The sequence below is a fragment of the Quercus lobata genome, chromosome 5, assembly GCF_001633185.2.
Source record: "Quercus lobata isolate SW786 chromosome 5, ValleyOak3.0 Primary Assembly, whole genome shotgun sequence".
Taxonomy (NCBI): Eukaryota; Viridiplantae; Streptophyta; class Magnoliopsida; order Fagales; family Fagaceae; genus Quercus; species Quercus lobata.
Genome location: NC_044908.1, coordinates 88620451 through 88634453, shown reverse-complemented (window position 1 = coordinate 88634453; position 14003 = coordinate 88620451). Strand labels below are relative to the sequence as shown.

The 14003-nt window shown below is 34.1% G+C and overlaps 1 protein-coding gene and 1 long non-coding RNA gene across 2 annotated transcripts; both read left to right on the top strand.

Annotated features, from left to right (window-relative positions):
• The first annotated feature begins 1799 nt into the window (after nucleotides 1–1799).
• LOC115991428 (putative disease resistance protein RGA3) lies at nucleotides 1800–3906 on the top strand. Its single transcript, XM_031115119.1, has 2 exons — nucleotides 1800–3551; nucleotides 3868–3906. Exons 1-2 carry the CDS (start codon nucleotides 1800–1802, stop codon nucleotides 3904–3906), a joined length of 1791 nt encoding a protein of 596 aa, XP_030970979.1.
• Nucleotides 3907–4782: 876 nt separating this feature from the next.
• On the top strand, nucleotides 4783–12367 carry LOC115989584. The gene is made up of 14 exons (XR_004092012.1): nucleotides 4783–4829; nucleotides 5167–5408; nucleotides 6075–6282; nucleotides 6490–6645; nucleotides 6748–6881; nucleotides 7602–8160; nucleotides 8502–8755; nucleotides 9121–9215; nucleotides 9311–9445; nucleotides 9993–10081; nucleotides 10165–10507; nucleotides 10628–10710; nucleotides 10915–11003; nucleotides 11950–12367. It is a non-coding gene; the product is annotated as an uncharacterized LOC115989584 (long non-coding RNA).
• Nucleotides 12368–14003: the final 1636 nt, after the last annotated feature.

Below are 14003 nucleotides of genomic sequence, written 5' to 3'. Positions count from 1 at the left end.
AAATACTATTTTAGTCCTCATATTTTAAGATTAAAGTCAATTTAGTCCCTATATTTTGGTAGTAATCAATTTAATTTATGCTATTTTCAATTTGTAGTTAATTTGGTCCATATTGTTAACTCACTAAAATAAAATGCTTATGTGGCAAACGATATGCAAATTTGGCACATTTAATATTGATGTGGCAAATAAAATAATTATAAAAAATTCAATAAATATATTAAAAATTCCACTTCAACAATCTGAGAGTTGTCCCCATCAAAGCCATTGGATTGGACTAAACACAAAGACACCAACTAGGGCCGGCTCAATGGTATAAGCCATTGATGCGGCCGTCTAAGGCCCCATGTGAAAAAAAGGCCCCTAAATTTTAACCATAGTATTAATTAAACCAAAATATTAACCAATAAATAAAATAATATTTTCTTATCAAATGAAAAACAAATAAAAATGATAAAAAAATGCTATGTTCACAATATTTTTCCAAAAAATTTAATAGCATATTGTTAAAGGTTGTTATTGATAGCAAAAAAATAATTTTAGTGGTAGGTTCAACTAGAAAACAAGAAGTAACTTAACACTTAAGATTTGTCATGAAAAATATTACGAATGTAGCACTTCTAAAAGAAAAAAGAAAAGAAAGAAAGCAATTCACAAAAAAATTCACAACATTTTTCACAATAGTCAAGTTAGCAAACTTTTACTAGTTTTCAACTAGATTTACCACTGATATCACTCTTTTACTCACTACTATTAATCTGCCACATCAACAAATGTAAAAAGTTTTGTCAATTTTTTGTGTTTATAAACTTTTTTTTTAGAAAAATTCTACGTGATTCATGTTGATTAATAGTAATTTTATATATGAAACAAGATAACCAATTTTCGCCTTAGGCCCCCAAATACATCAAGCCACCCCTGACACCAACCTAACTCATTCTGGGTTTGTTCTTTTTTCTTTATTTATTATTATTATTTTTTGTTTCCGTTTGGTTACCAGGAAAAAAATTGCTAAATCTTTTTGTGTTCTAATTTTTTTTTTTTTTTTTTTTTTTTTTTTTGTAGCTATTTTGTGTGGACCTGTAAAAAAAACATCATATAGCTTGAATGGCTAGTGCAACTAAAATTGAAGTGTTGTTGCTCCTGCTTCCCTGTTCGATCTTGTGTGGACCAACAACACTTTTTTTTTTTTTTAAGTGGCAACGGTTTCGTTCAGCAGAATATGGACTGGTTGGAAGTTGGAACCTATGAGTCTATGAACATGATGAGCCATCCTCATTCCACAATACACACTAAAATATAAATTCTAATTAAAATTGATATGGATATTACCATCACATTGGAATACTTCATGGCCCACATATTCTTAAGATTTCTTAGCACATTTTTTAGTAAACTATTATAGTAAAATTTTTGATTATCAAAAAAGAAAAAAAAAAAAATCAAGTGCAATACTTAATGACCGATATTTTCTTTTTACTCGAATAAATAAAGACCAATAATAATATTTAAGATGACTTACGATGTTACCATACCATATATCATATCCTCAGTAAACACAGCAATTATCTTAATAAATAAACCCCCTAAAAAAAAAAAAATCTTAATAAATAAAAATTAAATGTTTTCATTATTCACTGAGACTGCTAGTTCGTTATAAAAGCCGAATAGTAGGAGTGAAGAAGCACAAGCACACCTGCTATTGCGTAATCTATTTCTCACTTTGCTCCTTATTTTTGTCATTCGCTTTCTGTTTCTTTATTGTATTCTCAACTTATAACTTCCGGTCTCCATTAACTATGGCTGATGCACTACTGTCACTAGCTACTGATCTCTTGAAGCAGTTGGGTTCAATCGCTGTTCAGCAGGCTCAACAACAGATAAACTTGATTGTTGGCGTTGATGAAGAAATCCAAAAGTTTTCTGACAGTTTCAGAATTGTCCAGGCGATGCTCAATGATGTTGAGAAGAGACAAAGCACGGACGCAGCTGTGAAGCTTTGGTTAGATCAGCTCAGAGACGTGTACTACATGATGGATGACGTGTTGGACAAGTGGGACACTGCAAGGATCAAATCAGAAATTCAAAAAGAAGAAGAAAGAGCTGCTGCCCTGAAGAAGAAGAAGGTACCATGCTCATTCTTCCCCTCTCTGTCATGTTGTTTTGGTCAAGTAGATAACCTTTCTCTGCGTCATGAGATTGGTCACATGATAGAAAACCTGAAACAAACATTAGATGACATTCTCGGAGACAAAGTGAAGTATGGGTTTGACTTGACTAGGCATTCACATGTAGAAGTTGAGCGACCAACAACCACGTCCTTTGTGGATGTGTCCGATATAATTGGTCGTGATAACTATAGGGATGAGCTGTTGAGCAACCTGTTAGGTGTGGGTGGTCAGGAAGAAAGAAATCCTCATATCATCTCCTTAGTGGGCATGGGCGGTATAGGAAAATCCACTCTTGCCCAACTAGCCTACAATCATTCTGAGATACAAGTCCATTTTGAATTAAAAATATGGATTTGTGTCTCTGATCCATTTGATCAGTGCAAGGTTGCCAAAGCAATCGTTCAGGAGGTTGACCCTAAACACGAATCCCTCAATAAAGTAACTGAATTTCAAACTCTATTACGTGAAATAAATAATTTAATTGGGAAGAAGAAATTCTTTCTTGTCCTAGATGATGTGTGGACCGATAACTTCACAAAGTGGGAGTCATTTAGAAAGGTACTCAAATGTGGTGCCCAAGGTAGTAGAATTCTAGTCACCACACGAAAAAACAGTGTTGCAGAGATGATGGAGAGTTCCCACACGATCAATTTGGGGGTATTGTCACTCGATGATTGTTGGTTGATGTTCAGTAAAATAGCATTTTCTAACAAAGATCTACATCAACGTAGGGATCTAGAAGAGTTAGGCAAAAAACTAGCAAATAAGTGCAAAGGCTTGCCACTAGCTGTAAAGACTCTCGGTAGTCACATGCGTGGCAAGAGAAGTAAAGAAGAGTGGGAGAGGGTTTTGTACAATAATTTGTGGGAAGTAGAAGATATTGAAAAAGGTCTTTTGGGACCATTGTTGTTGAGTTATAATGAATTGTCATTATCAGAGAAACAATGTTTCTTATATTGTGTTGCCTTCGAGAAAGATCATCAATTCAATAGACTTGAGTTAATCATCCATTGGATGGCACAAGGATATATCAACTCAAAAGGAAATATGGAGATGGAAGACGTAGCAGAAGAGTACTTTAAAAAATTAGCCATGTGTTCTTTTTTCCAAGATTTTGAGAAAGATAAGAATAATGGTAGAATTGAAAGTTGCAAAATGCATGATATTGTGCATGACTTTGCACAGTCAATGACAAAAGATGTATGCTTGACAATCAAAGGTGATGGAGAGGTTAATATAAACTTTAAAAGGGCTCGACAATTGTCATTAAGAGTTAAAGAAATATTTCCTGAGTCTATCTATGAAGCGAAAAATCTACGCTTTCTCAATTTAGTTTATATGTCTTCTCAGATTGTCCAACCCAAGTTATTCGACAATTTGGCATGTCTACGTACACTACATTTGAGTCAATCCACTCTAGAACTTCCAAATGAGGTGGAAAAATTGATACATTTAAGATATCTCAAGTTATCATGCTACTATAATTTTAAATTGCCTGAAAGTATATGTAATTTATGTAATTTACAAAGTTTGGATGTTAGTGAGTGTAGGGAACTTAAGAAATTACCCCAGGGGATAGGTAAACTAATTAATTTAAGACACCTCCTGTTTTCTGATAGAGGAGTTGGAATAGAATCATTTCCGAAGGGAATTGAGAGATTAACTTGTCTTAAAACATTAACATGCTTTCCTGTAGGTGGTAAGGGCAAAGAAATATGTGAACTGGGAGAATTAGAACATTTGAACCACATTCAAGGGAAACTTCAAATATACGGGTTGAGTAATGTGGTAGATTTTGGTGCGATCGAGAATACATTGAAGAAGAAGAACCACCTCCGTGATTTGTGGCTACTTTTTAACACATTTGAGGAATTTCATAGCAAATTTGAAAAGGAAGAGGAGGAAGAGGAAGAGACAAAGAAAAAGAAAGAGGAGGAAGAGGAAGAGACAGAGGAAGAAAGAAGAAGAAAAATGGAGAAAGATGTAGCCATTCTAAATGCCTTAGAGCCACCTCCCCGCTTGGAATCTTTACATATTTATTATTATACGGGCACCACAATGTATCCTAATTGGATGATGTCCAAATTGACCTATTTGAAAAGCCTTATGATCGAATTTTGCCCAAACCTAGAGCAGTTGCCTCCTTTGGGGAAGCTGCCGTTGCTCGAAGAATTATGGATAGAGTACAATTCTATGATTCGAAAGGTGGGAGATGAAGTTTTGGGAATAGACATAGAAGAAGAAGAATTATCAGAATCATCCAAAGACATCATCATATTCCCAAACCTTAAATCTCTCGAATTTAGATATTTGAAAGAGTGGGAAGAATGGAGTGGGATGGGAGGAACAATAGAAGAAGAAGAAGAAAAAGATAATAGTGCTAATGCTTTTGTTACTAATAATACTCCAAAAATTCAAATAATGCCACTTCTTCATTCCTTGAAATTTGATGAATGCCCCAAGCTAAAGTCTCTGCCAGACTACCTGCGTAATACTCCATTGAAGAAATTAGAGATAAGTGGAAGTCCAATTCTTGAGCAGCGTTGCGAAAGAGGGAGAGGAGATTACTGGCCCAACATTTCTCACATTCCAAACATCAGATTTGATTATGAATATGTGCAAAGAGACGATCAACTTCCAGAGAGCATTGATTCGGAGGTAACTCTTCTTTTCTTGCAAAACTATCCTATCAAATAGACGCAATTAACTTAACTTTTATATTTATCCCATCAAAAACAATTAATTAATAATACCAACCACGTCCCTTGATAAATTTTCCCAATATCACAAACACACTATCGCCACCAAATCATTCTATTTGTTTGGGTTGTGATCCTTGTTGCTCTAATCTCTCAGTTCTATTATATTTTATTTTTCTTGTTCATTTTTTTGTTTAATATTATTATAATATGGGTTATTGTGGGCTTTGTTCATTTTGGGTTATTTATACTAATCTGACATAGCTGGTATGCTTTTCTTTTGGACATGTATGTAGATGCATGATGATGTGGTTGAGGTGGACAAGATTGAGGACAGTAATCGTGAGGAAGATGATGGGGCTGGGTTTGAGGCGGATGAACAAGTGGTGGAATTAAACATTGATGAAGGGAATTTGGGAATCTGGACAGTACGTGGTAGATGACATGCACTGAAGAAAACAGATACATTTTTATGAGACCGGGTAGTAAGAGCAGAGTGTTGAAGAAGACAAAAAGTTTGAAGACAATGAAGGAGGAGGTCAGATTCCCTTTTAAATTGCTTGAACATTACCATTAAATCTATGTTTATATTGCAACTTTATGTCTCTTATTTCTAGTTACCTTTAATATGTCTATCTTGGATTAATTGGTCTAATTCCATTGTGTGTTTAGATCAATGATTATACTCATTAAAATATATTAACTTTTAATTGATTGATTTCATTAAATTTTTGTGTGGGCATGTGTGGGATCATTAATTTTTAGCTACAAGTAGAGTTTTTTTGAATGATGATGGCGAGAACAAAGAGAGATATAAAGCCTTTGTTTATGAAACTCTTTCCATGTTTTTTCCTAATATAAGATGTTCTTGAATAGAGAATATAAAGCCTCTATACAAGTTGCAAACTTAAGAACCATCGATTTGGCAGATTGAATTTTTTTTTTCTTCATGATTTGTGAAATAATGATTTTGGTGCATTGGGAAGAACATGGTAAGAGCAAGGCTTAAGCAATGATATAAAAGTTGTTTTTGGGTGAAGATTTAAAAAAAAAAAAAAAAAGTTAATGGAAAATCTCTACACCCATTATCCTGAGCTAAAAATAATATAAAAGCAAGGCATTGAGAATAGTTTGTAGAAAATTAGTATTTGATTAATTGTAATATGGTTTGTTTAACAAGTTGGTCTGGTGGGGTGCCTATCAGGAAAGATGTTCAACATGAAGTAAAGGGGGAACTGCTTGTAACCTAAGTAGGATTGTGAAGATGAAAACTTGGTCAAACGTAGGTGATTGGCTGAGCTGAACAGTACAGGATGATTGTCATACACTGAAGAAGACAGATACATCTTATGGGACAGGGTAGTAAAAGGAAGGTGTTGAAGTGGACAGAGACTTTAAAGACGAATGATGAGGTGAAATTCCTTGATTACTTTGCATGATCATCATTTTCAATCCGTGTTTATTGCTACTTTGTGCCTATCATTTCTGGTTAGCGTTAATATTTTTATCTTGGATCAATTTTTTGAATCCAATTGTGTTTAGATTAATGATTATAGTTGTTAAAAATATATTAGCATTTCATTGATTGGTTTTATTGAATTTTTGTGTGTTTGTGTTAGGGATCATGAATTTTAGATACAAGTGGAGTGTTTTTGAAGGATAGAGAGAGAGAGAGAGGAGGGATCTAAAGCCTTTGTTAACTCTCCTTTTTCTAGGATTTCTTTGACTATTTCTTCAGAACCAGAAGGATCAAACCCTCCCTTGCCACTCTTAGGGTTTGTGCTCTATCCTTGAGATGGAAATGATCATTATAAAATAGAGACGGGAATAATTGCTAGTCATAGCACGTGGTTTTAATAAAGCCCTGTTTCATGCAGGAAATTAGCAGGTTTGGGCTTACAGTTGCAGTGGTAGTGTACTGAACTCAATTTGAATATTTTATCTTCTTCTGAGACTGTCCAACCCAAGTTATTCGACCATTTGACATGTCTACATTCCTTATATTTGAAAGGTGAATTCATTCCGGAACTTCTAATTAATAAGGTGGAAAAATTGATACATTTAAGATACCTCAAGTTATCTTGCTTTGATTTTAAAGAATTGCCAGAAAGTATATGTAATTTACAAAGTTTGGATGTTACCGAGTGTAGTGAACTTGAGAAATTACCTCAGGGGGTGGGTAAACTAATTAATTTAAGATGATGAACTTGAGAAATTGCCTGTTTGATGATGATTTTGATGAAATTGGAATAAAATTGTTTCCAAAAGGAATTGGGAGATTAATTTGTCTTAGAACATTAAGTTACTTCCCAGTAGGTGTAGGCAGTGAGGGTGATGAAATATGTAAATTGGCAGAATCAGAAAATTTGAACCACATTCAAGGGAAACTTGCAATAGTAGGGTTGAAAAATGTGGTAGATTTAGGTGAGGTGAAGAATGCATTGAAGAAGAAGACCCACCTTTGTGCTTTGTATCTATTTTTTAAGAGCAATGAAGAGATAGAGGAAGAGACAGAGGAAAGAAGAAGAAGAAGAAGAAGAAGAATGGAGAATGATGTAGCAGCTATTGTAGTGTAGATTAATATTATATCATTTATATTTTGATTAAATTTGATTTTTCATATTATTCATTTAAGTTTCAATATTATATCAATATGGGTATTGCAAGTTGTCTTGATTTTGGGTATTTATTAGACTAATCTGACATATAACTTCTCTTTTTGGGCATGTAGTTGGAGAATAATGAAATATGAAGATATAGAAGAGGAATTTAAAAGCCTCTTTTCTTTTGTGGATGTTTGGTTCTTTCTTCTCTCTTTTGCTTCATAACTTCATTCTCACCTCAGAATTAAAACAGCTAAACCCTCCCTGCCTCAGACTTAATGACTTCAGCATATGATATAATACTTTAGCATAACTGAGAGCAGGTAAAACCACAATAGAGAGCAGCAGATTACTTTCAAAATTATAGCACCGACTTCCCAGCTCCTACCAGAGTTACTGTGTGTCCAACTGCAATGAACTTATGAGACTGTCTATAGCACCTTCCTACTTCTCAAATTTTACAACACTTACGCCCTGCACTACATGGGGGGTGATATTTTACTAGAGAGGAGGTTGAACTTGTAGGGAAGTTTTTATGGAGTATGGGAGTGAGATTGCCTTGGTTGGTGATTTGCTAGTTACAAGTCTGCCTACTATTGAGCAGAAACCAGATCAAACCTAGTCCAAAAGAAAGATGTGTTGGTCAAGGATGATGAAAAAAGTCAAAAACCTCGATGGCTATCAATGGTACTATAAAATATGTTCTTTTATTATTTAAATCTTTCAGTTGTAACTTCTTCCTCTATTCTCTTTAAAATGTTGACTTATATTTGAACAAATGTCAAGAATCCTTAAATGACCATCATTGGTCAATCCAAGGTGCTAAGTGGGGCACAGCTATCTGGTAACCTAGGTCAATTTTTATTAGTATTGTCACTAATGCTCTTATTTCTTTCTATTTAATGTTCTTATTTCTTTCTATTTAATGTTCTTATATCTTTCTGACCTATTTCTCTTCCATATATTCTTAAACAATGTTCCTAAAATCAGCTTCACCTAAATCTGATAGTTGAGATATTTTCATGCAGGATTCATAGCAATGTAAGCTACTCTTGCTAATATTGATCTGGACTGTTGCTTGATTCCCGAGTCACCCTTTTACCTTGAAGGAGCTGGAGGACAATTTGAAGAAATAAATTAAAGAAAATGGATACATGGTTATAGTAATAGCTAAAAAGTGCAAGAAAAAAGCTTTTTTGTAAGCATGAACACCAAAGACCTGCAGGATTCTTTTGCAAATAAGCTACTCCAGGATGTGAGTCTGGATATATCAAAATTTTAGGTATGGGTGCTAAGATTTATTGTCTTCCTTTGGTGTTAAATGTGTTGTTTGCCATGCCTGGTAATTGTGAGATCATCTTTGAATGTTAGTAAAGAAAATACTCGAAGAGGTGTATTTGTGTAGTAACTAATTCTAACTTTAAGACTTGGCTACAATTAACTTTGTTTTTCCTTCCGTCCTGGTAAGACATATAAAATAATTTCAACTATTTAAGGCACCCCTTTTGACTAATAGTAAATTTAGTTGCACTACAACATGGTGAACTGGGGTCCTTAGCTTCCATTTGGCAACACTTAGAAGTTTTCAGTCCTTATACAACATGAAAACATAAGAACCAATGATTTAATTGTAGGAAAATTATGCAGGGGTTCATGAGAAATTCTTTGAAGTAATCACAACCTTTTTGCTGCTCATTATCAATTCATGAAATTGAAGATGGCTATTAGCCTTAAATTTTTAGGTTAGTTTATTTTTATCTTCATATCATTTGTTTCTTTTGTGATTTTTTCTACAATCTGATGGACAAAAATAAGACTTCTTTTGCTTGTGTTGCAGATCCCATGTACATGCTGTTCCAAGCAATGCATCGGATAATGTGTGTTAAATCCCCCTAGTGCACAACCATTTGTGGGGCAATGGCAGGGTATACGAGCTCCTATTAATGGGAGACATGCTTAGATACCATTCTATGTAAGTTCCTTCATGATTTGAAATACATTCATATTTTCCTTTGATTACAAGTATATATTCAAAATTTCATTAATTGGTAGATGCAGAAAAAACAAGCTTAATTTGGGATGCTGGTTCTCTTTAGTAGTTAACTCCTATTTCCAACCTGGAATGTTTTGTCTCATTCAAGAACGTCTTGCAAAAAAGTTCCATTCTCTTTCTGCCTCATCCAATCTAAACATCACACAGAAGGCTCTGTGTACAAATGGATCACTTCTGCGATGCAGCAGAAACAAGTTTAACCTGGAATGCTGGTTTCTATAATAGTCCATCTTGTTTAATAATAAATGAAAAGTAAACTGGGCAATTTATTACTAACACCTTTATGTAACCTTGTCTATGAAACAATTTTTTTTTTTTTTTTCAAGTAACAATTTTTTTAAGAAGAAAGAAGGAAGCTCTCATAGCTCAAATCTATGCTAATCATCTAGTCCTAATGTTATAGGGTTGGGTATTTGGTATTTATCAAGTTTGTAAGTCAATATCTTATGCTCGTTCTTTGTCTCAGAGCCAGAGGTGTTTCATAGCATGGAAGAGAAACAACTGGCAGTAGGGATGAAGATATTATGAATACATTGGCTTCATTAGTTGGATTAGGTAACAAGCACAAAATATCTTTATCTAGAACAACATTCGTGGAAGTGAACTTAATTTCTTATTGTTTTATTGGGACTTCTTAGCTGTCTCATGTCAGTCATGCCACACTAAAGGAGTTCTTTCCATAGTTTGGTTTATTTCCTTCAAGATAGAGGTCATTTCAAAGCACAAGACAAACAGAAGTAATCTTCTCTCTTCCTCCCCCTCCTCTGTTTTAGGCAAATTATGTTTGTCCAGAACTCTTCCTGCCTTTTCTTTCTCTCTGTGGTGGTGTTGTTACTATTAATTGATGTTTTTTTTTTTTACCATGAATAGCACCTGTATCCGACCAAACAAAACCCACTTACTTTACAAGGGAGCTCTGAGGGCGAGCACTTGACATATGAGAAAGGATTCTGAGCTACCAAAGAAGTAATTCTTCCCTTTGTACATATTACTATTGCCCCAAATTTTTCCTACAAATATTGATCTAATGCCTCATTGGGTTCAGTTTCTTCTATCTTTCTCTCGATTAATTTGTTGGTATGTTTGTCACTCATGATTTAGATCACTGACAAGGCTCATTAAGCTGGTACCACAACCCATGTTTGAAGTTTTACGCATGGAGAATGATGTTGTATACTATGAGGGTGAGTTTTATAGTGATGATGATCTGTAACATGGCATCCAATTTCATTCTTTATAGCCTTAGTGTACTCTGTTTTCTCCCCATCATTCTGTTTACGTTGATGGTTTGCATTTTTTTCTCTGGATTTTGAGTATCTTGAGCATGTATTTATGGTGGCTGTTCATAAAGATCTTTGTATTTTAGTAATCAAATCTTCCTTTTGCAGCCCAATTGCCCATACTATTTGTGGAGTTCATGCACGGTCTGCCACTTATAAACTCGGGGTGCAGGTATTGCATAGATTATCTAGTACAGGTAACTATATATTCTTGTCTTCTTTTCTTATGAGGTGCTTTTCTATTAGCCTTTTCATATTTCCTAAGAAATAAATACTATAAATGTGTAACTATCATTAGTGATTTCTATATTATTACTATAAAAATTTCTCAACATCTTCCTACCATGTAATTATACAACAATAACAAAGCCTTAGTCCCAAAACTTTGGGGTCTACGATGGATCCTCCTACCATGTGGTTATCTATGTTTTCAATCATCTTGGATTGGGTAACGTGTAAATTTATAAATTCCATAATCATCTTTAGCATATATCTAACTGGGCGATCCCTTCAGGCAAATTGAGCACGCATAACCAGCTTTAGCTTTTATATAACCCATTTATACCACTGTTATGTCCTGCTGTGTGTGCAATAGTTGAATTGTTGATTAAGAGCTCTAGTCCAACCTTCCTTTTTCCATATTGTTATCCAATTCAACAGAATATCAAACTCTTATTTTAAGTGATCTTGAATTGCAGATTAATCTGAATCGTGCCCATTTTTGTAAAATTTTTCCAACTATTATTGGTTTGCTTTTGGGCGCAAGTCCATATAATGTTTAATTACAAAAATGGTCTTAAATTCAGCATAACGAAATATTTGCTACAATATTCAATATCTTGTACTCCACTCCTTATTGAGGATTTGGTACAACCGGTGGGTGAGGATCAAAATACCATAATGATCTTCAAACGGTGTCCAGAAGAGCTTACATGTATAGTGTATTAATGTTGTTTACTAGATAAAGGGCAATAGAATAGTAGTTAGCCCACTATGGAAAATTGATAGAATAATTTTGGTTTCAAAGTAAAAGTTTCTGTTGGAGTTGCAACAATAAACATAATCAATTTGCTTATAAATATGTTTTTCTATTGTCTCCCCTTCATTGTGCTGAATCACTGACCCTGTTTGTAAATTTTGCAGTGTAAAACTATTGGAGAGGCACATTTTATAGGGTTCAAAATTGTTGAGCAAGGATGCACCTCAAATAAGCTTGTCTTACATTCTGATGCAAGATAGCTAATTGATAAAGCTTGATAGGCCCTGCATACGTCAGATTAATGAAGCTCCCTTTCTCTTTGTCCTGATCATTGACCTTATTTATAAAGCTCTATACTCAATTCATGGATGTAAAAGTGCTGATAGATGTGTCTCCATTCAAAATCATGAACATAGCATGTCAAGGATGTCAAGAAGAAACAATGTCAAGCAGTGACTTATGAACAGGAAATTAGGCAAATGCTTTTATGTATATCTGTAAGTTCATTCCAAAGAGTTTGTTGTTTAAATGTGAATGCCTGGATAAAACGTTTATTGCTGTAAGGACAGGTTTTGATTTCAATAGTATGTAAATTGCATGTGTCAGTGGCAAAATTGATTTGTATAAGCAGATGCTTTTGTTAAATTTCATTTTTCTGATGGCTAATATCCTAAGATAATATTGCTGCTAAAAGAAGTGCTAGAGTGTTAATAATCTTTAATAAGCCAGTCGCTAAAAAGCTATCAACAAAGTGACCTTTAGAAGCAGTTGTTTATATATTTTTAAGCTTCTCACGTTTATTATTCAGTGAAAAAAAATCATGTTTGTTGTGCCTTTGTGTGGACCTGTAATCAAATGATAAAAAATGTGCAACTAAAATTCGAGTGTTGTTGCTCCTGCTTCCCTTGTTGTTACATAAGATTTAGATAGGGACCAGTCATCTTGGTTCATAAGAATTTGATGTCCTTGAAGTTTAATTTTTCATCATAGCTAGAAGAATTGGCCCACGCTTTGTAGAGAAACACTTCTCTTGAAGAAAAGTAGACATGCTTTTGATAGAATGCCATGAACTTGCTTTGAAGTTGTTGAGCTGAACACACAAGAATTCCTACACAGAATTTCAAAGTCAGTCAAAAATGTTTTTTAGACAAGGAAATGAATGCAGTAGATGCTAAGGATTAACAACAAAAATTTAGGTGCCAAGAAAATTCACTCTTAATATGCTTTGGAAAAGTTTGAGTAGCTTTCACTTCTTTGAGCGGCCACAGCCATGACTTGTTCTTCAACAATTTATCAACATATTACAAACCTTTTTCATATTACATTGTCAACAGATATTGCTCTTCTGAATCCTGACAAAAGTATCTAATTCTAATCATTCTAAGAATTATGCCTACTTTGCAAACTTCTTACTTATAATTGATGCTTGTTACCTTAAATAACCTCTCTATGGCAGACTCTGTGCTTCTAATCCCCACTTCCCACTCCCCCCCCCCCCCCCCCCCACCCCAAAAACAACTCTTTACTATATGGAAAATTAGAGTATTCACATGGACCTAATCTTATAGTTCAATAATGCAGTAAAAACGATAGGTATATGGAAAATTAGAATAATCCACATCCAGCATACAGAAAATTTAATCACAAATTCAAAGCACCAGGTTTATCTTAAAATGGAATTTAGAAGACTTTAAACCTCACAATTATTATTGTTCTTTTTCTAGAATAGAAGAGTACTTTGCTTATTAGTGTCAACTGAATTGAATCATTTTGGTTTCAAAGTTAAAAAATTATGTTGGGTTTGTCCTAATAACCTATGGTTGAAATTTTTTGTTTCTCAAAAAAAAAAAAAAAAGAAAAGAAAAAAGAAGAAGAAGATGTGCTTTAATTTTTTTCCCTTATTATCTCCTCTCCTTAATCCTCAATCAATGACCTTGTTTGTAAAAATTTTGCAGTCTAAACCTTATGGAGAAGCACAGTATATACCGTGAAAATTGTTAAGCAAGGGTGCATCTCAAATGGCCACATCCTACAATCTGGTACAGGATAGCCAAATGAGAAAGCTCCATAGCATAATGGAAAAACTCTATATGGCAGAACAACGAACCTCCCTTTCTCTCCACCCTAATGCTATGTTTGAAAGTTTGGAGGGAAAGGAGAATAGAGAGGAATGATTATCCTCCACATTGTTTGAATGTTTTTAAAATTAAGTAAAGGG

Excerpts from the sequence above, each read along its gene's own strand:
- LOC115991428 (XM_031115119.1), top strand. The coding sequence starts at position 1,800 with ATGGCTGATGCACTACTGTCACTAGCTACTGATCTCTTGAAGCAGTTG. Across the intron at positions 3,552-3,867 it reads CCAAGTTATTCGACAATTTG|GTGGTAAGGGCAAAGAAATA; the intron begins GCATGTCTACGT and ends GCTTTCCTGTAG.